The sequence below is a fragment of the Cervus canadensis genome, chromosome 4 (assembly GCF_019320065.1).
Source record: "Cervus canadensis isolate Bull #8, Minnesota chromosome 4, ASM1932006v1, whole genome shotgun sequence".
In the NCBI taxonomy this organism is placed as follows: Eukaryota; Metazoa; Chordata; class Mammalia; order Artiodactyla; family Cervidae; genus Cervus; species Cervus canadensis.
The window spans coordinates 58,347,225-58,374,904 of NC_057389.1; the positions used below are offsets into that span (position 1 = coordinate 58,347,225).

A 27,680-nucleotide genomic window follows, 5' to 3' on the forward strand; every position below is an offset into this window, starting at 1 on the left:
ATAAAACTCCTAGAGGAGAACATAGGCAAAACACTCTCCGACATAAATCACAGCAAGATCCTCCATGACCCACCTCCCAGAATATTGGAAATAAAAGCAAAACTAAACAAATGGGACCTAATGAAACTTAAAAGCTTTTGCACAACAAAGGAAACTATAAGTAATGTGAAAAGACAGCCCTCAGATTGGGAGAAAATAATAGCAAATGAAGAAACAGACAAAGGATTAATCTCAAAAATATACAAGCAACTCCTGCAGCTCAATTCCAGGAAAATAAATGACCCAATCAAAAAATGGGCCAAAGAACTAAACAGACATTTCTCCCAAGAAGACATACAGATGGCTAACAAACACATGAAAAGATGCTCAACATCACTCATTATCAGAGAAATGCAAATCAAAACCACAATGAGGTACCATTACACGCCAGTCAGGATGGCTGCTATCCAAAAGTCTACAAGCAATAAATGCTGGAGAGGGTGTGGAGAAAAGGGAACCCTCTTACACTGTTGGTGGGAATGCAAACTAGTACAGCCGCTATGGAGAACAGTGCAGAGATTCCTTAAAAAAACTGGAAATAGAACTGCCATATGACCCAGCAATCCCACTTCTGGGCATACACACTGAGGAAACCAGATCTGAAAGAGACACGTGCACCCCAATGTTCATCGCAGCACTGTTTATAATAGCCAGGACATGGAAGCAACCTAGATGCCCATCAGCAGATGAATGGATAAGGAAGCTGTGGTACATATACACCATGGAATATTACTCAGCCATCAAAAAGAATTCATTTGAATCAGTCCTAATGAGATGAATGAAACTGGAGCCCATTATACAGAGTGAAGTAAGCCAGAAAGATAAAGAACATTACAGCATACTAACACATATATATGGAATTTAGAAAGATGGTAACGATAACCCTATATGCAAAACAGAAAAAGAGACACAGAAATACAGAACAGACTTTTGAACTCTGTGGGAGAAGGTGAGGGTGGGATGTTTCAAAAGAACAGCATGTATACTATCTATGGTGAAACAGATCACCAGCCCAGGTGGGATGCATGAGACAAGTGCTCCGGCCTGGTGCACTGGGAAGACCCAGAGGAATCGGGTGGAGAGGGAGATGGGAGGGGGGATCGGGATGGGGAATAAGTGTAAATCTATGGCTGATTCATATCAATGTATGACAAAACCCACTGAAATGTTGTGAAGTAATTAGCCTCCAACTAATAAAAAAATTAAAAAGTCTGAAAAAAAAAAAAAAAAAAAGATATCCAGTCATTTATTCTTGCTCACATGTCTGCAGATGGGCTAGACTCGGCTGACCATGGTTGGGCTCAGCTCCAGTCTGCAATTTGGGTCCAGGTCTGCTCCAAGGGTCTCTCATCCCTCTTGGATCAGAATGCTTGTAGAGCATGTTCTTCTCACAGTGATACACAATTCCGAGACAAGCCAAACACACAAACACGTTTCAAACCTCTGTGGCACATTTGCTAACATCCTGCTGACTAAAGCATGTCACAGGCCAAGTCCAAAGTCAAAGGGTGAGAAACTACACCAACTAGTAGGAGGGACTGTGAGGTCACACAGCACAGGGGATGGATGGAACAGAACTGGTGATAATGATACAATCTACCACTCATATTTTTTCCCCTCAGGGAGCCAGTATTAGGGAAACAGACACTGCAGGCTTTGCAGGCCTTTTTGCCTTTCTGGATTCCTGTCTTATTTTCTGATTATCCCCTTCTCTTCTACCTCCCAGTCCTTAAGTGTATCTGGTGACTTTTTGCCTCTGCTCCGTTCTTCTCCAGTATCCTGCTCCCTTCACAGAGGCCCTAGAAGGAAGCAGGTCAGATCACACTTTCTCTCTAACTTGGCCTTTTTCCCAGTGGGATGGAAACATTTGAAATACTGTGTTTTCTGTTGCTTCTGCCGCTGTTGCCGTGGCTGGTTTCATGTATTTTAAATGAGTGTAACCCATATTTTAAGTTAATGTTATTGTGGTTGCTCTTGCCCCCTGTGGTGGCTTATGTGAAGGGAGTAATTTTGGAATTTTCCCTAAATAAAATAAATTGATTCACATGAGATCCTAATCTCTTCCTTGGCCAGTTTAGCACAGTCTAACTTGTTATTTTCTTGAGCTTTTAAAGTCATGTACTTTTTCTCTTTTTTATTTCTAATTTTGATCAAAAGTCTGAAAATTCAAGATATTATTATTACTGGTATTAGTATAAATTAGTCCTAAAAATAACTATCAACGTGACTACTGATTATTATGAATCTACTTGCCCTAGTGAAAATCTTTGTTGTCATTTCCTCATACTACTAGATAACACTAGGATTTTCTCACTTCCATTTTTAATTTTTCACTTAACAAATAATTATTGAGGATTTACCATATGCTTGGATATGTGATAGACCCTGAGAATAAAATTGTGAGCATTTTTACTAGCCAGATAAATAAAAAACTTAAGATATAACTATTGATTGTGGTAAGTGTGATTGAGTAAAGGGGTCATGGTAAGGAGTTCCCTGGTGGTCCAATAGTTAGGACTCAGTGGTTTCAATGCTGTAGCCCTGGGTTTAATCCCTGGTGGGAGAACTAAGCTCCCTCAAGCTGTGTAAGAACTAAGATCTGTCAAGTGTGGTCAAAAAAAAGAAAAAGAAAAATGGTCATGGTGTTGTGAAAGCCTTTGGGGGGCAGCCAGATCTGGTCTGGGGAAGTAGAGGATGCCTCTCAGCTTCTCAGCTGGGATTGGAAGAATGAAGAGATGGAGGCTGGGGTTGGATGGAGTGTTCTGGGTGAAGGGAACAGCAGGTGAAATGCCCTGTGGTAGGAGGAAGCATGGTTCCTTTCATGGAATGGAAAAAGGCCATTGTGGCCTAGAGCATGGGGAATGAGGAGTGGACAGGTTTGAAGAGGCAGGCAGTGGCTAGATACTAAAAAGGGCCTCATTGACCACTGTGAGGATTTTCATCCTTAAGAACAGTAGGAAGCCACTAAAAGGTTTGAGGTCAGGGAATGACATCTTCAGATTTGTATTTTGAAAAAATCATTCATTGTAAAGAGTAGTTTGATTAGGAGGTAATTGTAGTTAGTAGAGGGCAGTTGGAAAGCTTTGGCAGTGTCTGGAAGAGAGATGGTGATGGTTCTAAGGGCAGTGGTGGGGAGGACAGAGAGAAGGATGTAAATTCAAGAGAGACATGGCAGGAAAAACATCACATTTGGGAGATTGATTGGATATGGGAGATGTAGAGTAGAGAGAATATCAAGGATGATCTGCTTAGCTTCATACATTTGGAGATGGGATTTTTGTTTGTTTGTTTGTCATGCATGGCTTTGGGATCTCAATCACAGGCCAGGGGTTGAACCTGGGGCCACAGCAGTGAAAGCACCAAATCCTAACTGCTAGACCACCAGGGAACTCCCTTAGAGATGGGATTAATGCTAAAGAAGTTACCTCTTAGCCCATGATCATAGGAATAGAATAGAAGTTATCAGTTTTTTGTGGTTTTTCCCAGGATTTGGCCTCCTCTCTTTGAAGAACCAACTTCCTCAGCCATTACTTTTATTTTCCTACCCCAAACTGGGCTTCAAGTAGTGCTTCAAGATATCAGCCTCCACAGTCCTTCCAGTTCTTCTGGCCTCTTCTGTTCCTTGCCTCTTGAATACATCCTGTTAGTTTCTGTGTCTGAGTCTTTGCATGAAGGACTCCATCTATTTGGGATTCACTTTTTCCCCAGTCTGGGTCTCACTTCTTGCCTCATTTAACCCCTGACTTAACCTTACTCAGGGAGCCTCTGCAGAGAAAGGTTTTCCCATTCTACTTGAACATACCTTTTAAAAAAAATTCTTGAAGCCTTATGGATGGATTTGAGGTTAGAAGTGGATCATTACGCACATACACTTATGTACTCAACTTGGCTTTTAATTTTTAGTCACAGGTAAAGAAACTCCCTGCTGAAGTGTAATGGCAGGAACAGAAAACAGTTGTCTTGGCCTGGTGATTCCTTGACTCCTTGGTTCTCTGATGGAGGCACGATGGTTGGTGTAGCTTGTAGTTCACTATCATCTTGCCAGAATTGAGAAAACTTGAATTCTTGTTACATCATTGCTCTTTTATGCTTAGGATTTACCTGATCATTCCAAGAGAACTTGTGCTGTATGCTTCACTTGAAGGAATTTTTCATGTTGCAGTGTCCCTCCAAGTACCATATACCTCATAAGCCTTCTCTGTCTTCTTGACTTTTAGGTCAGGCTGTTCCTGCAGGATCCCATGTGCGGCTGAATCTCCAGACTGGGGCAAGGGAAGTGAAACTCCAAGATGAGGACAAGTTTCAAACCAATTTGAAAGGGTCGAAAAAAGGCAAAAGGTACAGTGTCAAGCCTGGGGACTGGAAGACTGACAGCATTGACCCTATAATGCTGAGAGTAATGACAATGTATTGTTCCTTTTTTTGTTGTTCCTTTTTTAAAATTAATTTTTTAATTGGAGTATAATTGCTTTACAATGTTGTTAGTTTCTGCTGTACATCTGCTTGAATCTCCTTCCTTGAGCCTCCCACTCACCCTCCACCCCCATCCCACCTCTCTGGGTCGTCACAGAGCACCTAGCTGAGCTCCCTGTGCTGTACAGCAGCTTCCCACTAGTTGTCTGTTTTATACGTGGTCATGTACATATGTCAGTGCTACTCTCTCAATTCGTCCCACCCTCTCCTTCCCATCCTGTGACCATTCTTTACATCTGTGTCTCTAGCCCTGCCATGCAGGTAGGTTCATCAGTTCCATTTAATGTATTATTTCTTGCCCAAATACACGTGGGTTTAAAAATTTTTGAAATTTAATAGCTTAGAATTTGTGATAAATATTTCAGGATTTTATGGATGTTTACTTCTATGGTCTTTGGAAAGAAATAGTTTGCCTTTTAAAAAAGGCTGTAGGGGAATGCTTAACCTGCTTTAAAAATGAAGTCTTTTTTCCCAGTACTTTAAGAGCACCCATTTGAATCCCAACAGTTAATGCGCTGATTACAGATGAGTCATCTATTCATTAAAACAGGCCTGTTAGGCCTTCTGCTTTGCAGTAATACTTCCTTGGTGGACAATAAAATTGCATTTTAGTCTTTAATTCATAGTAATTTTTCGTCTTGTTACTCCATATTAAAACAGGCTTTCTTATAGTATAAAAGTTCTTCAGTGGTAAGAATTGCCTATTTTTTAATAATCAGTTTAGTTGATTTACTTTTGGGCAATTCATAGTCTCTGTTTTTCTGTTTTTTGTTTTTTTTTTTTCTTTTTTCTTTTTGACTTACCAAGTTTTCTTTGCTTGCTCTTTCCTGTGTAAGGGAGAAAGAGGCTGAGGCATGGGGTTATAGGGACTGTTGGAATTGTGCAGTTTGAAAGGTCAGTATAAATATCAACCATAAAGTTTCTAACACAAGGACCAGTAAATTATGGCCTGCGGCAAAATATTGGGACTACTGCCTGTTTTTGTATGACCCACAAGTTATGTGGTGGTTAATGGTTTTTTATGGTTGAAAAAAAAAGGTGTTTCATGACTGAATAAAATTATGTGAAATTCAGATTTCAGCGTCCATAATTAAAGTTTTATTGGAATATAACCATGTTCATTCATTTATGTATTGTCCATGACTGATTTCCTGCTGCACTGACAGAGTTGAGTAGTTGGGAAAATCGTCCCATAAGGCCCACAATATTATCTGGTTATTACAAATAGTTTCCTGTCCCTGTTCTAATATGGCCGTGTCTCATTTTATTGCGCCTCACTTTGTTGCACTTCTCAGATACTTCATTTTTCACAAATTGAAGGTTTATGGTAACCCTATGTTGAGCAAGTCTGTTGCTACCATTTTCCAACAGCATTTGCTCACTTCATGTCTTTGTGTCACATTTTGGTAATTCTTACAATATATTTCAAACTTTTTCATTAATGTTATATTTGTTATGGTGATCTGTGATTAGTTCTTTGATTAGATCTTTGATGTAACTATTGTAATTGGTTTTTTGGTTTGTATTGTTTTTGTCATGTATTTTTTTCTTGTCAAGTATTTTTTAATTAAGGTGTAAACTCTTTTTTTAGACATAATGCTGTTGCACACTTTATAGACTACAGTATAGTGTAAACATAGCTTCTATGCACCAAAAAATTGATGTGACTTACTTTATCGCAATATTTACTTTCTTGTGATGGTCTGTAACCAGTCCCTTAATATTTCTGAGAGATGCCTGTTCATGTAAGTATTGGGAATCAGTCATGGATTGAGCAATGTTAGTGTTACTCAGTCCTTGGATTTTTATTATTTTAGCAATATTTTGAAGTTAGAGATGAGGCAGAAGGGGACCTGGCAAAAGGTCATCCATCCTGTCCATGTGGCACTTACAAGATCACAAAATAGCTTATTCAGATTTGGGCATTTTTCACTGTCAAAAAATTCAACTTTGTATTATGATCTGTAAAATAAGGAGCTATTTGTCCTCCTTATAGTCACCTCAAACTGGATTAGATCTTTATTTTTCCCTGCCTCTCCAGATAGGCATGTACCTGGAGTAACACAGGTTATATGATGATTACTTTCTCAGAACCATTAAAGAAAGAATCAAATGTCATTGTTGTGACCCCTATCAGTATCCCTCCATTTCTAGCATGCATGTACATCTTTCAGTGTCTCAAAGTACTTAGGGAAAGTGTTTCAAAGTACTTAGAAAGTCTTTTCTCACATCTAAGCCAAGTCTTATTTTTGAATAAGAAACCTATTTTTCCCCTGGTTTAAGAATATTGAGTTAGGAACTTGGTTAATTTGGTGCTATTTTATTAATATTTGTTGGTTTTAACACTATGGAAAGTAACTTCTCCAATAACTGGCCATAGATCATCAGTAGGAGCACTTATTGCTTCACATGTTGTTCCTGTCTTTTTAGACTAGAAAGCAGAGCCATCTATGTGGTCTATAGTAGAGACACCGTGAGAGAAGAATATTCATTCCTACTCCCGCCTCTTTACTTTTCTCCTTTGAAATGTTTCTGAGGGCTCTGCCTTGGAATGTCCTCCAGGGTAAGCTGGACATGTCTTCTTCCTTCTCAGTGTTTATAGCTAGCAACAAACCTGTCTGAACAGAAGCCCAAAGGCATTGACAAGGTGGTTGAGGGTGTTCAGTGCTGCGAGCTCAGCGAGTCTCTGGTGGTGACTTTCTCCTCTTGCAGTGAACCTCCTTCTGTGCTCCTTTAATTCCACTTCACAGTGTCTTCCTGCTTCTTTAGTTCTGGAATGGGAACAGAGACCAAAGGACAGGGCTAATTTTCAAAATTGTTACAATATTTTGTTTACTGACTTAACCGTTTTGAGAAACAAGACCCACAGCTTTCCATCAGTCTGTCAAAGAAGTTGGTGATCCTGTAAAGTTAAGAAACACTGGCTAGAGAGATGGGATAGTCCATTCCGCCTAATCCACAGCAGCTTCTCCACTAGTCCTGCTGGACATGTGACTGGCCACACTGCTACCTAAAGCTACAGTTCCTGTGAACTCTAAAGCCCACAAGAGGTCTCCTTATTCTGACTTGTCCCAGAGGGTTCTCTGGGCAGTTGCTAAGTTCAGTGTATAGTTGACTCTCAATTGGTTTTCCTCCTGGTATTTGTGTGTTAGACATTGCCATCTTCACTGGTTTTAGTTTGTATCCCTGTCAGCTTTCTCCATAGTACATCTTTTGCCTTGGAACAATCAGCTTTTTGAATCATCCTCTTACATTTAGAGGACCAAACTGCATCCAAGTTGTCCCTTATTGGGTTGTGTATTTGTTTGTGTGTGTTTAATTGCTAAGTCCTGTCTGACTCTTTGTGAGCCCGTGGACTGAAGCCTGCCAAACTCCTCTGTCCATGGATTTTTCCAGGCAAGAATGCTGGAGTGCGTTGCCATTTCCTCCTCCAGGGGATTTTCTTGACCCAGGGATTGAACCTGTGTCTCCTGTGTCTCTGTATTGACAGGTGGATTCTTAACCACTGAGCCATGTATGAAGCTCTGTTGAGAGCATTTACCACAGTATAATATGGTATAATAGTTAAGGGAGTGGGCCATGGACAGGACCATTTACTTATTCCACCATTCATTTCACAGAAGACCTATTGAGTGCCTGTGTGCCAGGCATTGGGGATACAGTAGTAAATAAAACAGACAAGACGCTAACTTTATTGAGGCTGGCAAGCAGGAGAAGAGAAATAAGTGTGCAAGTAAGGTAATTATAGATTATAATAAATACTAGGGAAGAAATAAGGTAATAAATCCCTGATGGAGGCTGTTGGATTGGCCGAAAAGTTCATTCAGGTTTTTCTGTACCATCTTGTGACTAACTGAACAACCTTTTTGGGCAACCCAATAGAAAGGATGGTTTGAGAAGGCCTTGTCAAAGGCTGAGACCTGAAGGATGAGGGGCACTTAGTCATGCGAGGGGTTAATTTTATAGGTTTAGAGTTAGAGCATTTCAGGCAGAAGAAACAAGAAAAGTTCCTGGCTTTGTTAAGGAAAGGGCTTTGTCAAGTTCAAGAAAAAGGAAAATGATCAGGGTGATTAATGGGTAGGAGAAGGAAGAAGACTAATATGAGATGAGATTGGAAAGGTGTGAGGGGCCCGATTATGTGGAATTTTGAGGAGCATGTTGAATGTTCTTCAATTAAGTAGAACTGAAATGGTGAGCCAGACAAGTGCTCGGGCCTGGTGCACTGGGAAGACCCAGAGGAATCGGGTGGAGAGGGAGGTGGGAGGGGAGATCGGGATGGGGAATACGTGTAAATCTATGGCTGATTCATATCAATGTATGACAAAACCCACTGAAATGTTGTGAAGTAATTAGCCTCCAACTAATAAAAAAATTAAAAAACAAACAAAAAAAAGAAATGGTGAGCCATTGGAGGATTTTGGGTAGGAGAATTATTTAATGTAATTTAGCAAGATCATTATAGTTGCTATGTATACCGAGGATAGATTGAAGGTGGACAAAAGATGAAAAGAGACAATTAGAATGTCATTTCAGTGGGTGAGGCAAAACATAATGGTGGCTTAGTCTGTGGTGCATAACAAAGAGTGGATGAATTGAAGATTTAATTTGGAGGCAGCAGCAATAGCTTTACAATTTAGGGGTTGGAAAAAGGGGAGTAGGGGTTCAGGTAAAGCCTCATTTGGGATTTGCATAACCAGGTACTGGAAGGTACTATATATTGAAATAGAAAAGATTGAGAGGGGGACAAATTTATGGAGAGAAATGTCAGGAGGTGTAATAAGTTTCAGGTGGCTGTTAAAGACCCAAGATGTATCAGTAGTTGTACAGGAGTCTGGCTGGTACTTGGGGAAGGGGTTTGGGTCAAAGATGTAATTTTAGGCATCACTGCCTGATAGATATTTTCAAGTATCTAGGGGAGAGTATTAGTTGCTCAGTTGTGTCCGACTCTTTGTGACCCATGGACTATATAGCTCACCAGGTTCTTCTGTCCATGGAATTCTCCAGGCAGGAATACTAGAGGGGCTTCCCTGGTGGCTCAGACAGTAAAGAATCTGCCTGCAATGCAGGAGACCCAGGTTCAATCCCTGGGTTGGGAAGATCCCTTGGAGAAGGGAATGGCAACCCACTCCAGTATTCTTGCCTGGAGAATTCTGTGGATAGAGGAGTGTGGTGGGCTACAGTCCATGGGGTCACAAAGAGTTGGACATGACTGAGACACACACGGAGAGTGTAGAGATAGAGAAAAGATTGTTCGAGACTGACCTCTGAGGTGTTCCAGCATACAGGATTCAGGTAAGATAAGGAACCAGCAAGAAGAGTTAGAGAAGGAGCAAGGAAGAGGAAAAATCCCGGAGAATGTAGCAACAAAAAGCTAGGAAAGGAGAGTATTTCAAGGAGGGAGGGGTGAACTGTGTAAATGCTGCTGAGTGGTTGAGGAACAAGCACTAGTGAAGAATCCATTGGATTTGACCATTGATTATTGGTAATTTTTTTTTTTTTATTATTGGTAATTTTGATGAGCAGTTTTAGTGGCGTTTTGGGAACAAGATCCAGGTTGATGCATATGGCAATCTAAATAGCATTCAAGGAGTGTGGATAGTGAATGAAAACAATGTGTTCATAAAGTTTTATTTAATCTGAACAGAAGCGGAGAAATGGCATGATAATTAGAGAAAGTGGAGTCAAAGGGGTGTTGGTATGCTGATGGGAATAATCCAACCAAAGGAAAAACTGATGATGCAGGCAGGTGGGAGTGTCATATAATTATGGGAGTTAAAGGTTTCGAAAAGGCAAGTGGGATCTCTACCCTGAGTTCAACAGGGGCAGGGACACTGTCATCCTTTTTAATAGTAGGGAAAGCAGAAAATGTAGATTTAGGTGCAGGTTTTGTTATATAGACAGGGAGGCCTGGCGTGCTGCAGTTCATGGGGTCGCAAAGAGTTGGACACGACTGAGCAACTGAACTGAACTGAACTGGTATATAGAGTGGATGATGGGAAGATGAATGAGTTATTGATGATAGCATCTGTTTTTCTCAATGAAGAATAAAATGAGAATGCCAGCTGAGGATACTTGTGCCTGTGTGCATGCAGGCACACATGTACATTTGTGTGTGTAGCTAGGGCTAAGAGCGGATGATGATGGATGGCCTGGGAGAGTGGGACTTTATACAGCAAATAGAGATGTAGACATCTCTACATTTTAGGATTAGGGGTTAATCCTAAGTCTTGGAGAAAGGAGGAGATAATCTGCTCCTTATAGCCTTGTACATATACCATGAGGAAACTGTAATCAAAAAAGACACACGTACCCCAATGTTTATTGCAGCACTATTTACAGTAGGTCAGACACAGAAGCAACCTAGGTGTCTGTAGATAAATAGATAAAGAAGTTGTGGTACTTATATACAATGGAATATTACTCAGCCATAAAAGGAACACATACAGTTCTAATGAGATGGAGGAATCTAGAACCTATTATACAGAGTGAAGTAAGTCAGAGAAAAACATCATATGTTAATGTATATATGTGGAATCTAGAAAAATGGTACTGATGAACCTATTTGCAGGGCAGCTATGGCAACACAGACATTAGAGAACAGACCTGTTGACACAGTGGGGACTGCAGAGGTTGGGATGAATTGAGAGAGAGGCATTGAAATGTATACACAACCATATGTAAAATAGATAGCCAGTGAGGATTTGCTGTATGACGCAGGGAGCTCAAACCTTGTGCTCTGTGACAACCTAGAGAGGTGGGATGGGGTGGGATGTGGGAGGGAGGTTCAAGAGTGAGGGGACATAGTGTACCTATGGCTGGCAAAAACCAACACAATATTACAAAGCAATTATTCCCCAATTAAAAATAAATAAATTTAAAAAGTTATAGCCCTAAATACTTCACTCCCTCTTCAGGGTAAGGATCAAGGCAGTGGCATCCTCTTGCAGCTGGCAGTGGGTGAGTCTCTGACAGGAGAGGTGTTGTCTGTCTTATTTGGTAGGACTGTGGTAACGGTTTGAATGAAATATTAGTTTTAAAGGATTGACACAGTGCCTGACACATGGTTAAGTGCTCTGTAAATGGGAATGATTAACTATTATTAGTTAGTTTAGGAGGATTGAGATTTAAAGAAATCAAGTGTTTTTCTGAGGGCTCTAAGGGGTCTCTGGGATGAATCAAAGACTGAGAACCTTTCATGAGAGCTGAGGCTGGCTAGGATCTTGGGCCATGAGACTGAGGTACTCATCTCACCTGGAACAGAGAGAGTGGTCCACTTGCCCCTTCCTCCCCATCTTTGCTATATCTCCAGGGATATCTGGACCACCCTCTCCCCTCACTGCCAGCCGGACAGTCTTGCCATGCACAGTCCACATTCTACACTTCGGTTTGTATGTATCACTTTTCCTTACCTCTGTTCACTGAACTGAAATGAGTGCTGGTGGCAAAACCTGCCTTTCACTCCCCTGCCCCACAAATGCCTTCTCTCCAGTCAAGATCAATTGTGGCTTGGATCAGCTCCAGGACTGTTTCTGAAGATACCACTCTAGTCTCTGCCAGCTTCCTGACATTATGTCCACCTTGGTTCCTTTCTTCCCTTTCCTTGGAGGCTGGCTGCAGAGGGTGGCTGGCCTTGGTTTTAGTTCTTCATATCTCAAACCCATTCCTTTGTCAGGTTGACTCATACCCCCTGCATATAATCTGTGCTCAGGGGTTTGTCTTAAAGGTATGAATTTATTCAGCCTGTTTTTGTAAAGATAGATTGACTTGTCAAATCAGGTTAGGCACACACTTGGGTGGGAGGAGGCTCAGGTTCCTATTAGTCTCCTTCCTGGAAGATTATATATAGGGTACATGTTATGTCCTCTGTCTGTGCCCCATTGTCCCCCAGGAGGTCTTACTCTGGCACCTGCTTGAGAGAGCAGCATTGCACAGACATTCAGACTTGTTTCTGCCTGAGTAACTGGCTGAGAGCTCTCTGTCCACAGTGGGCTTCTGTCTGCCTCATGCCATTTTCTCCTCTTTTATAAAGTGACCCCATCTTCAGCTCTTTCCTCCTCTAGCTTCAAGGTGAGATCATCAAGGTTAGACTCTGGCTGACCCATGGCAAAGGTGGTTAGTGTGCTGTGAGTTAGCCTGGCTTAGCTGGCCTTGGAGTGCCAGCCGTCCAGAGGGGTGTTCTTTCTTGGGAAAGATGGTACCCGCCTCATGACTCTCAACTTCTCTTTGGACAGGCTGGACATCAACACCAATACCTATACATCTCAGGACCTCAAGGACGCACTGGCAAAATTCAAGGAGGGCGCAGAGATGGAAAATTCAAAGGAAGACCAGGTTAGTAATATTGCTTATAGTGAATTTATACCATCCTGCAAAATGACATGAAAGGGAGTCACTGTTTCCTAAAGCTTTAGCAATAAACATAGATAATAATAACAATAATATTGCAAAATAATTTAAGGAACAGTTAATGCCAAATAAGTAACCCTTTGTGGACTATTAATAAATTTCTGGGAGCATTTCTGTCATCGTTTCATTAGGATTCAGCTTCCCATTACATATTCGGGAAAACTGAAGCACAGAGCATAGATAGCCATACTCTGCATTACCACAAACATCAGTGAGGGGAACAGAGGTTAGAACTCACATCTCCTCACTTACACTTGGGTTAGACACAAGTTTAAAGGATGGGACCTAGACCAGGAAGGAAGAAGCCCAAGTCCTTGTCCTTTGAACATGTAGCAAACCTTTTCCAGACCTCAGATCTCTTAAATGTACAACATGGGGCTGGGACAAGATGGCTGAGGTTTCCTCCAACTCTTAAATTTATGTACAAGCTATTAGGGAATGAGAAGGAGAAAGAGGCAGAGTCACAGCCCCTTGGCTATGTCCCTAATGTCTGGGATGGTTTGTGGATCCTGACCTATCAGAACAAAATCTTATTCTTAGATGGATCATGAGGTCATGTGATAGCCAGAGAGTGTTACAAATCAGTCCTTAACATTTCCGCTTGAGTCCTGTCCTTGAAAGAACTTCCTCCAGTGGCTGCCTTGCAGACCTTGTTCACCCTCCTCCTCCTCCTCTTCACAGTTCCCTCTGCTTTTCTTATCTCTGCCCTCATCCCAAAATTCTGGCAGTATCTTAGAGAGGCAACATCAGATTCTTGACAGTCTGTGTGTTAGTGAAGGAAGCTTTAGATCCTTCAGAACTAAGTATTTCTGAGACAGATGGACCTGTGTGTGTGTGTAAGAGAGAGAGAGACAGAAAGAACCTCAGGAGGAAGTGTTAATGTACAGGCCAAGCCTCCATGTCTTTACTCATCTTACCAAAGTTGTATCTCAATATGAAGAGTACACATGATAAAAGAAGGTGAGTAGCAGGATGGCAGCAGTAGTGGTGAAGGAAGGTGATGCATAAAATTATATCCCACTGCAGGTGTGTATTAACTGCAGGGGTAGAGAGGTGTGAGGGAAAGCAAATCCCTTACCTGGTGAAGTGAGGCCAGCAAAGGAGAGCAGTGCATTCCTAGGCGCCTGGAGCAGAGATTGGTATTCCTGTGACCAGGGCTTGGGCTCATTCCCACTCATTCTCTCACCATGAGCTCCACATGGGACAGATGGGAACATAAAAATCAGCCCTTGTTCCATGTTTTCTCTGTGGATGGAAGACCTACCGCACCCCTGTCTCTTCTCTTTACTCTCTTTAGTGGTATTCTTATCTCATAATTCAATTAGCATAGAAAAGTATGAATATTATAAAAATATTTTTAAGTGTAAAAGCAAGAGATTATTTAAGTTTTCATTTGCTGTTTTTTGCAATTAAAAATAATTCTCTCTCTCTGCAAGAGGAGACCCCAATAATGGCAGCAAAATGTGATACCCCTGTTCCATCTGATTTGTGTCAGCTGCCACTCTAACCTATGCCTGCCACACTCTTTTTTTTTTTTTTCCACACTCTTTCTTTACTTCTGTGGTGCTTAGGTTGTTAGCTTCTTCACCGAGGTACTGAGTCCTGGGGTCTTCTTTTCACTTTCATTTGTATCCTTCCTGTACTGACTCAGCCATCTGCCAGTGTACTGGGACTGGCAAATAAACCGACTTGAAGTAGGGGAGTTTCTTACATATCTCCAGCTCCTGGCTGCCGATACCATCATACTTTTTATCAGTCTTTAAACAAAATTTTTACATGGTGACTTGCAAGTACAGGATGTGCTTTTACCATTTATAAGGACAATTCTGTGAGATATTGTCATATCTTACCAATTGAATGAATTTTTTTGGGGGGAGAAGGGCATCAATTCCATTACATCCATTGGTAACTTATTAGATTTAAGTGAATCAGTCCTTCCCAGAGTCCCTTGCTTTATGGAAAAGCTCTGTGTCACCCAACAGATTTGGGTCATTGTTGTTGAATCTGATCTCTTTATCCCCTTATTACCATACAGATTGCTTGATGCTTTATCATGTCAGCTGTTGTTCAGCTGTATCCTATAATTTGTTCCATTTAAAAATATGGCCGCCTTAAACTTTTGAGTCTGGGCAAGATTAAATAGACTCATTTCTTCCTATTCTTCCTGCTGTTGTTGTTTGTTGTTCAGTTGGTAAGTCATGTCTGACCCCATGGACTGCATTGTGCCAAACTTCCCTGTCTTTCACTATCTCCTGGAGTTTGCTCAGACTCATGCCTATTGAGTTGGTGATGCCATCAAGCCATCTCATCATTTGTTGCCCCCTTCTCCTCCTGGCTTCTATCTTTCCCAGCATCAGGGTCTTTTCCAATGAGTCAGCTCTTCACATCAGATGGCCAAACTATTGGAGCTTCATCTTCAGCATCAGTCCTTCCAATGAATATACTTTCAGGATTGATTTCCTTTAGGATTGACTGGTTTGGTCTCCTTGCTGTCCAAGGGACTATCAAGAGTCTCCCTCCAGCACCACATTTTAAAAGCATCAATTCTTCGGCACTCAGCCTTCTTAATGGTCCAACTCTCTCATCCATACCTTACTACTGGAAAAACCATAGCTTTGACTAGATGGACCTTTGTTGGCAAAGTGATGTTTCTACTTTTTAATACGCTGTCTTGGTTGGTCATAGCCTTTCTTCCAAGGAGCAAATTCTTTTAATTTCATGACTGTAGTCACCATCTGCAGTGATTTTGGAGCCCAAGAAAAGAAAGTCTGTGATTGTTTCCATTGTTTCCCCATCTGTTTTCCATGAAGTGATGGGACCGGATGCCATAAACTTCTTTTTTTGAATGCTGAGTTTTAAGCCAGCTTTTTCACTTTCCTCTTTTTTTTTTTTTTTTTTTCACTTTCCTCTTTTACCTTCAAGAGGCTCTTTAGTTTCCTCTTTGCTTTCTGCCATTAGGGTGGTGTCATCTGCATATCTGAGATTATTGATATTTCTCCCAGCAATCTTGATTCTAGCTTGAGCTTCATCCAGCCTACCATTTTGCATGATGTACTCTGCATGTAACTTAAATAAGCAAGGGGACAATATACAGTCTTGACGTACTCCTTTCCCAGTTTTGAACGAGTTTGTTGTTCAATGACCATTTCTAACTGTTGCTTCTTGACTGGCATACAGGTTTCTCAAGAGGCAGGTAAGGTGGTCTGGTATTCCCATCTCTTGAAGAATTTTCCAGTTGTGATCCACACAGCCAAAGGCTTTCATAATACTAAAAGCAAATATAAAAATATGTTAAAGGTGAGAAGAAAATTTTTAAAAAGTGAGAAGAAGGTGGATTAGATAGGGACCTTGGAATTTGAGGGATAACATGGGAGTGAGTTTCTTGCCTTTCTTTTTGCTCTCTAAATATCCCAAAGTGGATACTGGAGAAGCCCATATCATGGAAATGACAACAGGTACAGATAGAAAAAAGGCCTTAAGAAGGTCCTACTCTCTATAAGAAAAAACCAGGAATAGGGCAGCCTAATAAAAATATTTTTGACAATACCTATTCTCTTTTAGCCAAAGACCATGGAAATCTCTCCACCTCCCTTAGTGCCAGTAGAAGTTAAATGTAGAATTTGGATTTCTAGCTCCAGTTTGTGTAGTAGAGCAAAGCTATACTCTTGCCTCCACCAGAGTGGTGTCGGCAGAATCTGAGTGGGGAGCCTGAACTTGCTCCCCTTCTGGTGTCAGTACATGGTGTGAGGCAGTGCTCTCCTATCTCAGCCAACGTGGTGTAGAGCAGAGAGCTTGAATTTCTACATTCTGCCCAGTGAAAGAAGACTATTCTCTTCTCCCACTACTGTGGTACCAGCAGAGTCCATGTGTGGAGCCTGATTTTCACCCCTCACAGGGGTGTAGCAGTCTGCTTTTTTCTGTTGGGATGGTGTCAGCAGAGGCCAAGATGGGAACCTGAATGTCTGTCCCCTGCTGGCAGCATCAAGGTAGTTTTCCACTTGCTTTAGCTGCAGCGATGCCAGAGGGTGTGGTCAATGGAGAGTCTATACTTCTAACCTCCATCTGGAGGGAACAAGGCAGTGTGAATCAGCATTCTGCTTTCCACTCTAGGGTGGTGTTAATGGGGATAAATGAGGAACCTGAACTTCTACCCCTAGATCAGCAGTGATAAGGCAGTGCTTTAGTTAACCCACCAGGGTGATGTCAGTAGAGGCCAAGGAAGGACTTCCACTCCCAATGTTGAGTGTGCATCTGGGACAAATGATGTTTTTCCTTCTCCTTACTAGAGAGGGGTAGTAGGATTTTGGAAGGAAGGAAAATGGAGAAAGGAATTTTGCAAATGATGTTCTAGGAATGCTCCTTAGTGATCCACAAGAGAAACAGACCAGACATAACAGCAGATTTAAGAATGGAAATACAGTGTGGAATACTGCCCAGGATTTTAGATTAGCTCTGGGGGGCACACAGAGGAAGGAGACCAGAATAACACTGCAAATTCTCTGAAAACTAAATTGTCTTGGGTTCACAACCTCACAAGAAGACAAGAACCAAGATATTAAACTTAAACAGTGTGACTGCCTACTGAAAAAGAAGATTCAGTAGAATTCAGAATCTTATAATACTCAAAATGCCCAGGTTACCTAAATTGTATCTCATGATACCAAGAACCAGGAAAATAAAAACTTGACTTAGGAAAGACAGTTAACTGATGCCAACTGTGATATGACCCATAAGTTGGTATTATCTAATAAGAATTTTAAGGCAGTTATCATAAAAATGCTTCAAGCAATTATGTATACTCTTGAACCAAATGATAACCTCAGCAAAGAAATAGAAGATATAAAGAACAGAATGGCATTTTAAAAGTGAAAAATGCAAGTGAAAGTTAAGAAAAAAATCACTGCCTAGGCTTAATAGTAAAATAGAGATGAGAGAGAAAAGAATCAGTGAATTTGAAGGCAGATAAAAGTTAATCTAAATAACAGAAAATAGATGAAAAAAATAAATAGTGACTTAAGGACCTGTAGGACTGACTGTAACAGAAAATCCAAGGTTTGTGTAACAGAGTCTCAGAAGGAGAGGAGAAATAATATGGGTCTGAGAAAATAGTCAAAGAAATAGAGATGGAAAACTCTCCCAATTGGTGAAAGTTATAAACCTACAGGTTCATGAAGCTGAGTGAATTCTAAATAGAATAGAATTCATTCAAAGAAATCAACACCATTATGCATCACAGTCAACCTGAAAACTGAAGACAGAAAAACAATTTGAAAGCAGCAAGGTAGAAACCACATACTAGCAATAGGCAATAATGTTTGAATGGTAACATCTTTTTCATCTGAGATCACAGAGGTCAAAAATATGTGACATATTTTTCAATGGTGAAAAAGCAAACTGTTCACTCAGAATTCTATAGCCAGTGAAAATACCCTTCAGGAGTGGAAAGGAGGAAGTCACGACACTCTCACACAGAAGAAAGTTAAAGCAATTTATTACCAGCAGACCTGCCTAAAGGAATGACTAAAGAATATTTTTCAAATAGAAAGGAAATAATAACAGAAGGAAACATGGACCATTGGGAAGAAAGAGCTGTGAAGTGCATAAAGGTAGAGGAAAATATAATAGACTACCCTTTTCTCAAATTTTAAAAATTATGTTTGATAGTTGCAGCAAAAATTATGACATCATCTGTAATTCCATATATGTTTAATATATAGTTCAACTGCCAAAGTTACCACTTTTTTTTTCTTTGCTGTGCTTTCAACTTTGTTGTCAGTTCTATCTTTTCATTAACCATTCTTATGAAATGTTTCATGGTTTTATCCTGAGGAAACTATACTGCCACACACTTGACATCTGTATATGAATTGCATAATGGGTGCACAGTGGCCATTCACTGACAAATTTTGAAATAAATAATGTGATCAGCAACTGTTCATGATTGGCATTTATATAATTTACATAATGATTTATGAACTGAAGAGCTAGCAGCAAATTTGGTACTTAATGCAGTTAAACATATGATGGCAACTGAAATTTGAGTCATGTTGGGAGACTGCTACTGCTACTGCTAAGTCACTTCAGTCGTGTCCGACTCTGTGCGACCCCATCCCTGGGATTCTCCAGGCAAGAACACTGGAGTGGGTTGCCATTTCCTTCTCCAATGCATGAAAGTGAAAAGTGAAAGTGAAGTCACTCAGTCATGTCTGACTCTTCGCAACCCCATGAACTGCAGCCTACCAGGCTCCTCCGTCCATGGGATTTTCCAGGCAAGAGTACTGGAGTGGGATGCCATTGCCTTCTCCAGTTGGGAGACTAATATTATGTAAACTGTGGTATTTGAAAGTGGTGCATATGAGATCTGTACAAAGCAAGGACTGTCTGGTAAAAGACTTGCATCTATCTAGAACATGTAAAGAACACTCAAGACTCAACAGTAAAAACCAACAACCAGTTTGAAAATGGGAAGAGGACCTGAACAAACATTTCACAAAGAGAATATGTGGATAGCAAATAATCACATGAAAAAAGTCTAATGTCATCAGCTGTTATAGATATGCAAATTAAATCCACCACAGGGTATCACTATACATCTATTAGAATGCCTAAAATAAAAATGATAATACTAAATACTATTGAAGATGTGGAGAAACTGGGTCTTTCATTGGTGGGAATAAAAAATGGTGCGGCTACTCTGGAAAATACCCAGTAGTTACTCTCTTGGGCATTTATCCCAGAGAAATAAGAACTTAGATTTATTTTTAAGAAAATCTTTATACAAATGTTCATGCAGTTTTACTTATAATACTCCAAACCTGGAAACAGACATTCTTCAACAGGTAAATGGTTAAACTGTGCATCTGTACAATGGAATACTACTCAACATTAAAAAGAAATAAACCATTGATATTTACAGTAAATTGGATAATGAGTTAATGCATCTCAAGTGAATTAAGTTCAGTAAAAAGGCAGTCTCAAAAAGTTACAGACTTTATTTGTATAACAGTCTCCAAATGCTAGAATTATAGAGATGGAGAACAAATTAGTGTTGCCCAGGCACAGGGATAGGAGAGAGGGATGAGAGGATAAAGTGCAGATATAGAGGAGCACTGTAGAGTCATTTGGTGGTGATAGAACAGTTCTGTAAGTTGATTGTTCTGGTGGCTACATGAATCTTTTTATCAGATAACACTGTCTAGATGACACACACACGTGCATGCTAATGTGTACATGTAAAAGCTGGTGGAATCAGAATAAGACTTGTGGTCTAGTTAATAGTATTGCACCTATGTCACTTTCTTGGTTTTGACATTGTATTGTTATATAAGATGTTACCATTGGAGGAAGCTGAATGAAGGGCATAGAGTACTCTCTACTATTTTTGTAATTTCCTTTGAGTTTATAATAATTGCAAAATTAAAAATTTTGTTAAAGGCCTTTCTGGGAGCCAGGCATGAGGCAAAGATAACTAGTTTCTTATCCTGCTCACTTGTCTGTCAACCCTCAGCTTTCCTTGACCTCTTTACATGGTCTTTGGTGGCCACCAGAGTCTTCTAGCACAGTGGAAGGAGAGCATTTCACTGTTTTAGCCTAAAGGGGAAGAATATACCATTCCATAGATGTGATTGCTCTGCTAGGAATGGTCTTTTTTAAGAGAGACTGATTCATTTCTTTGGTTGGTGTTCCTATGGAGTGCTTGTAACTGGGGAGAAAACCCATAGGTAATAGACGAGCAATTTGGAGCTGACAGCTGCTCATCATCCTGCTTTTTATAAATATTCGTGCCTTTTAATTATTCTTGGAAGATGGAGACATAAGCCACTGTGACCTTTCAGACTGTCTTTATAAGTACTATCCTCTGAAATTGCGAAGAAAACAGAAAGTGTCACATGTATAAAATATCTAATTAAAGTCTTTTATTCACCTCCAACATAACTTCATTTTAAAATCTTTATATGTGTGTGGGGTGGAGAGGGACTGAGCAAAAATTGTTTGAGGCTTGAGTATAGTACATACAGTAATTTAGCCACTTCAAACAGTTGAACAAATTGTACACCTGTAGTTAGATTGACAGTAATGACAGAGATTTAATTTTCATCAGCAAATTGCTCCCACTCTGACAGCTCTTTACCGACAGTTTCCTGTATCTGGGTTTCCCTAAAATGTTGCTAGATGGGTAGGGTAAAGCAAAGATATTCTTTAATCGTAGAAGAAGGAGAACCAAGGTATGGATTATTTCACCTTAGACCTTGGCTTTTCTATGTGAGATTAGGGGTTAAAGGTGAGCTGAAATTGTATACCCTGACCTCAGTGATTACAAGGAGACTTTTCATTCTTCTTGAGCATTGGAAGGCAGGCTGAGATAAGTGGACCTTGGAAAAAATCTTGAGTGTGTTATTGTGGCAGAGGGCTATATGTGTAGATTCTGAGGTCTCTCTCTCTCTGGGCATCCTGGAAAGTACAGATTTTGATAGTACAGATTAAAGAAGGTTGTGCCCTGGAGCAGCAGTTCTTTGAGGATGGGCATCCATGGCAGACCACAGGCTGACTGGGGAGATGTCTACAGTTGATGATTAATCATCTCTTTGCTACTCTTTTTAGGAAAGGCAGGCCAAAGTTAAGCGGCTCTTCCGACCCATTGAGGAGCTGAAGAAGGACTTTGAGGAGCTGAATGTTGTCATTGAGACAGACATGCAGATCATGGTACGATTGATCAACAAGTTCAATAGTTCCACCTCCAGCCTGGAAGAGAAGATTGCTGCACTGTTTGATCTCGAATATTATGTCCATCAGGTATTGTATTTCTTGTCTGTTGGTCTGACTTTTAACTAACAGCTCCAAAAATTAGCCCCTCTGCCCAAGGCCCTAAGAAAATATTGTTATCATCTTTACTTCTCTCTCAAGGCATAGAAGTTTTTTAATCTAGGCCATTATCTGTTGTATAAGATACTTTCTTAGAGACCAGAGCCAAAGTCACCCAATTTGTGTAGAGCTGGGATTTGCAACAAGGTCTGTATGACCCTAAACTCTGTGCTCTTAGTGTTTTGGATATTCTGCCTCTCACGGGATACTGGTACTACCTGAATGAAGCCTAAGAGAGAATAGATGGATCTAAGCAGAAGGAGCCAAGAGAAGTCATTCTCTTATTGAATGAATTAATTTATTGCATGCCTGTTAAGTTCCAGGCACTGTTCCAGGCACTTAAAATACATTTGTGGATGGAATTGGAGCTTACCTTCTAGAAGAGGTTTGAAGGAGATAGATACTACTGAAAAATAAAAAAATAGAGCAGGATGAGGATTGGCAGTGTTGGGAAGGAAGGTCTCAGTTACGAGTAAAAGCAGGTACCACAGCGCTAAGGTGGGAGCATGTGTAGTGTGTCTGGGGAACAACTATGTGGCAGGAGCTGAGAGAAGTAGATGAAGTGCAGAGAGATAATGGGAGGGAGATCATGGAGCACTTTGTGGGCCATAGAGAAGAATGGAATTGGACAGTGTTGGGAGAATGTTACAGAACTATATGATCTAACTTTCTTTTAAAGAAAGTCTGGCTACTGTGTTGAGAGTTAGACTGTAGGCCTAGGGCATGGGTAGAGGCAGAAAAACTAGATAGGAGGCTGTTGCAGTAATCCAGACTAGGGGCGATGGTGACCTGGGAGGGCTGTGTAATCATCATCAAAGGCTTGCTTGAGATCTTCATCAAGATACAGATCTTCAGCGACCTCCCACACATGACAGCGTCCTTGTTCTCTATAAACTAAGCTAAAAGACATTCTTTAGGATTTTGCCAGCCTTTGTGTTGAGAGAGGATGAGTGTGTACTGTATCTGCAGGAATTATGGGATGGCCTCTTCATCTCTCTTTGCTCATAATTCTTTCTCAGGCCTCAAATAGCAGGTCTATGATCCTTTTAGAGAAGAAAATGGACCTGGGTTCTCTTTCCTTTTTCCAGTCTTTCTCTCCAGGGTAAAAAAACAAAAAGTCCAACAGCTTTTCTGTTACAGATATTTAAAGGAATAAGGATCCTAGGGGTTATTGGCCAACTCAGTCCTGCTCTGATGTTGACAGCTTTTATTTTTTCTCATCTTAACATACTTCGATGGGTCTTTAGGTGTCAGGTTTCTGTAGGCTCTTCTTTTAGCTGCAGCATAAAAGGCCAAAGTGATCTTTTATGAGAGCTTATCTTACCCAAAGGAGATTGAGTACAGAGGAGGGTAGCAGGGCCCTAATAAATTTTATTTCCCTTGCAGGTTCTTTGGTCATCCTGCAGTATCATCACTAGGGTGACATCCCATTGTGCTTTCATGGGTCACTGAGAGGGATTAACAATTTCTTGGACATCACCGAACTTATCCTGTTTTATCAATCCAGGAACTAGTCCCCTGATGGAGACCAAACTTGATCTGTTGGCAGAAGACTGTTAAGTGTTCTAGATCATTGGTCTTTCAAGTGGAAATACAGATAAGGTGGTAGGCTGGTATGTCGGGCTTCCATGCAGTAGTGTCAAGTTGTTATTTCACACGGGTATTGAAGAAGACATAGCTTGGCCTCAAGTTCCAGTTATGGTGGGCAGGTAGGGTGATGTAGTGTTAGATTTGAGGAAGATAAGACTCTTCTTGCAAGAAACTTACTTAGTCCACTTTTATTCTAGACTGCTGATTGGATGTTTTGAGGAGTCATGGGCTTCAAGGACCCAAACTGGCTCTGCCCAAGGATTTCCTCACAGCCATGTTTGAATTATTAAACAAGATTTGTGAAAAGCAAAATCGTGTGTGTGGAAGCAGCATGTGAATTATTTAAGGAGCAGCCACTGTCTGCCCCATCCACCCTGTGGCAGTGTATTTGCCTTCCCTCATGTGACTCCTCGATTATTTACCATCATTTCTCCCTTTCTTTATTTTCTGTGTTCTTTCATTGTTTCTCTTTTCCTCCTGAGTGTTGGCACAGTTCCCTACTGCCTCCTTCATTATGCACTCCCTCCTTCTACCTTGAATTCCTTTCTTTCTGTCCCACCCAGTCCTGAGAGCAGCCTGGGAAAAGTTCTGGCCCCAGACCCTGGCCCTGGTCATGCCTTCTGCTGTGTGATACTGGGCAGGGCCCAGATTTTGGAGCTTGTGTGTACAGTAGGCAGAGTGACTCTTTCCTACTTCATCTCCCATAAAATAACAAATGAGAAAACAGCTTGAAAAGGCTGAAGAGCTTATGTAAATGTCAGCCTTAATAATACCCTGGATTATCTTTATAGTAGTGAAGATAAACTGAATCTATAATAGAACCTCTGTGACTGGACTGCATTGGTTTGCTCTGCTAGGAACTCATACCAACCTTGATAAGTAGCCATCTCAGGCATGGGATTACAGGACTCTCTGAGCCAGGGTTTTGTATTTGGAAAACCTGGAGGAAGGAAGACCAAAGGAGAAGGTAGTGAATTCTTAGATTTTAAAATCAGAGTATGTAAGGAAGGAAAACTCAGCAAGTATTTATTTGTGCTTATGTCACAAAGCACCCTGCTCTGAGTCTTCCTAGTTCGCTAGGCTATGGTCCAGTAATCATTCCCCTTCACAAGGACAGATTAGGGCAGACAAATGCCAGCCCTGGCCTGGGGCCCTTATGACAGAGCAGATTCCATGCTTACTTCATGGCCCTGGATTAGCCATCTTTTTAGGTCTGTGGTACAAGTAACCCATTCATTTTATTGGCACAGTTAGCCCAGACTGCCTTTTTTTTTACTCACAGTGGAATTTATTTCAGTGACTTTTTTTCTGATCAAGTTTATTCATTGTTTTAATGACTGTGTATTGAACACTTAGCTATATGCTTAGACTATTGTTAATCCTTGGACCTATACCAGTGGTCAGAAAGACAAAAAACCCCTGCTCTTGTGTTTGAGAAGAATGATCTTCTAAGTGGTAAAAACAGGCTAGGCCTACCCCAAAACATAGGCATAGTCAAATACAGCCCTTCAAACTGGATTTCTCTGCTAGGGCCATCTTCTAGTTTGAAAGAATAGAGTCAGGTAAGAAAGGGCTTAGTAGTATATGGAGGAGAAAGGTGGGTAGTAGTCACATTGCTGTTAGGCTTCCTGCCTCTTCCTGATGATTTGTAGAGTGGGATGAGCATGTAGAAAAGAGGCAGCTTTTATAGCAACAAAGATATTTCCAAGGGAGACTGTAGCTGCTGCATGGGGAAAAAAGGACCCAGTGACCTTTCTGAAGAAGTTGAGTCTTCTTGTTCCAGGGTGCAAGTGAAGCTTGGGAAATGAGATCCCCTATAGAATAAAAGAGACAGAGTCTGAATTTTGGGACTTTGGACCTTAAGTATAGCCTAGACCAGTGTGGCCCAATAGAACTTTATGGGATGATGGAAATGCTCTACATTGTCCAGTAGTAGCCACTAGTGAGTTAGCACAGGCCTAGGCTAAAGCTTTTGAGAGAGGCTTTTATGCAGATTTATCACAAAGTGTCCTCAGATTCGTTCAACCTTAGACTATAAAGTGAGGAAGTGGGAAGAGAAGCATGCTATTGTTATTCTTCTAGCATTTTTCCAGCCCTCCACCTGGAGCAGAGTTCCTTTTATAGTTCCTGATTTCTAATTAAAAAGCAGCATTTTAAAGTGTCTGCTGCCTCCACTGCCCCCACTGAGGCTGGACATCACCAGGAGCATAGTGTCATTTACTAGTGCCGATGACACCAGATCTTGGTGTTAACAGCTTGTACATTACGAGTAAGCTTGTGACTCATTCAGTTCAGTTCAGTCGCTCAGTTGTGTCCGACTCTTTGCAAATTGTTTTAAAATTTAGTTGGTTCTTACAGACCCTTTCCTAATTAGTCAGAAAGACCACCAATACATTTTACCTATTTTTTTTAGTTTGTTCTTGAATAGTTACCAAAGGAAATTCTTACCTTGATGTCTGTACTATACTAAGCAGTGCCTCTGTTCCAGATGGATAATGCACAGGACCTGCTTTCCTTTGGTGGCCTTCAGGTGGTGATCAACGGGCTCAACAGTACAGAACCCCTGGTGAAGGAATATGCGGCGTTTGTGCTGGGGGCTGCCTTTTCCAGGTGAGCAGCATGGATGGTCATCACATTGGCCAGGATCCTTTGGACCCTTCAGGTGAAGTCTAGCTTTACTCTTGGCCTGATGGGCCTGGAGGAAGGATACGTTTGTACTCATGCACATCTCTATCCACAACTTAGTGTAATCTCATTGGAACTAGAGTAAGAATTTGATTCTGCCTTTATTCTAACTAGATAAGAATTTTCACCGTTGTTGTCACCATCTGTGACTCTCTCTTCCCCCTCATATTATATGTATGGACATTTCATAACATATTTTAGGTCACATTCTCTGTTTTAGTCAAAGCTGATTAGAAGTTATACCAACCATAAGTAATTGAGAGGGAGGGGAGTGAACTCCAAGAGTTGATCCTTTTAGCAGAGAAGCTTCATCTGGTGATGAATAAGTGATGAACCTGACCAAGGAGGACCTTTTGGGGGGAGATTTGCCTACCTCTAGTTGCCTGAAACCAATCAACATGCCACCAGGTTATCACACTCTCTGGGTTGAGAGTTATTTAAATTTGAGTTAGTCTGGCTTATGCTCAAAGACTGACCAGGTGAGAGGAATGAGCATCTCCAAAGGGTAGATGCAGAAAGAGATAGGAGCACTGTATCATTATACTTCCCTAAAAAGGTCAAAATGTCTTCAAGCTGCAGTTGGTCCATTGGAGCTACAGTTTGTTCCATTTTTGAAAGTCTGTTCCTAGGACCATTTGTTCTTCTACAACAGGAACCATTATTCGAATTCTTGCTGTCAGGACATGTGCGGTGCCTATTAAGGGTTACCTTGCTTGCTTGCCAGGATTGTGATAATGTAGAAGGGCTATTTTGAACATTACCATTGGACTCTTTGTTTTGAAAAGATTTCCTTTGCCTTTCATCTACGATTATCTTTATTTAATCAGAATCTGAGTCTGATACTCTCTAATTCTAAAAGACTTAGCTATCTTTTCTTAGTAAATTGAGAGGCAAAATTAGGAAAGCCAGAAGAATTGTTGCAGGTGAGATGCTGGGAGCACTGCAGGCCTTTGTTTCCCTTCTTGCTTACCTGCCCCATCTTTAAGCCCTGCTTATCTGTGGACTCCAGAGCATACCTCTCTTGCTGTCATCGACCAGAGCCACGCAGGAAAATCACTGCCTGTGCATCTACTGGAAAGGTGAAGAATCTATAAATTTGCCATTTGTAGCTGTGATTTCAGCCCTGCACAAGTTAAGATCTTTATCCTCATTAGACTTTAGAGGCTTGAGAACTTACTGAAGTTCACTTTTTGTTTCTCAAGCTATGAAATAATTGATTCACACATTATTAACCTTTTTTCCCAGACCCTTTTTGGAAATCTCTGTAATCGCCAGTACTTTCTTTATACTTTGAATGTGAACTGATGATTCTGTGTGTACTTTGCCATTGCTTCTGGAAACACATTTCATAGGGGAAAAGAAACGTCTTGATGTCACACCTTGGTTTAGGGGAGCTAAGTGACTTGAGAAGCTTGCTTTGGGCCTGCTTAGCAGGCCATAACTCATCTGGAGGCTGTGCCAATGTGTGGTGTTATTAAGACTTTTCCATGATTGTATTAGTGTAAGACTGTGTTAACATTTATGCGGCATCACTAAAATTTAAATAGAGATAAATATAAAATATTGCAATTTAGTGTTTTGGTGGCAAGAAAACTGCTGTATTCAAAATGTTCTAGCTGGGATTT

The 27,680-nt window shown here is 40.8% G+C and overlaps 1 protein-coding gene across 9 annotated transcripts in view; it reads left to right on the top strand.

Moving 5' to 3' along the window:
• The window catches only part of SIL1 (SIL1 nucleotide exchange factor), a 272,637-nt gene that overhangs the window by 151,939 nt on the left and 93,018 nt on the right, over positions 1–27,680 (top strand). For all 9 annotated transcript variants that reach the window (XM_043465384.1, XM_043465379.1, XM_043465383.1 and 6 more), the window contains 4 exons: positions 4,257–4,377; positions 12,744–12,843; positions 21,520–21,711; positions 25,859–25,980. In XM_043465384.1, the coding sequence (XP_043321319.1) occupies positions 4,257–4,377; positions 12,744–12,843; positions 21,520–21,711; positions 25,859–25,980 (535 nt within the window). The remainder of the gene's footprint in view (positions 1–4,256; positions 4,378–12,743; positions 12,844–21,519; positions 21,712–25,858; positions 25,981–27,680) is intronic.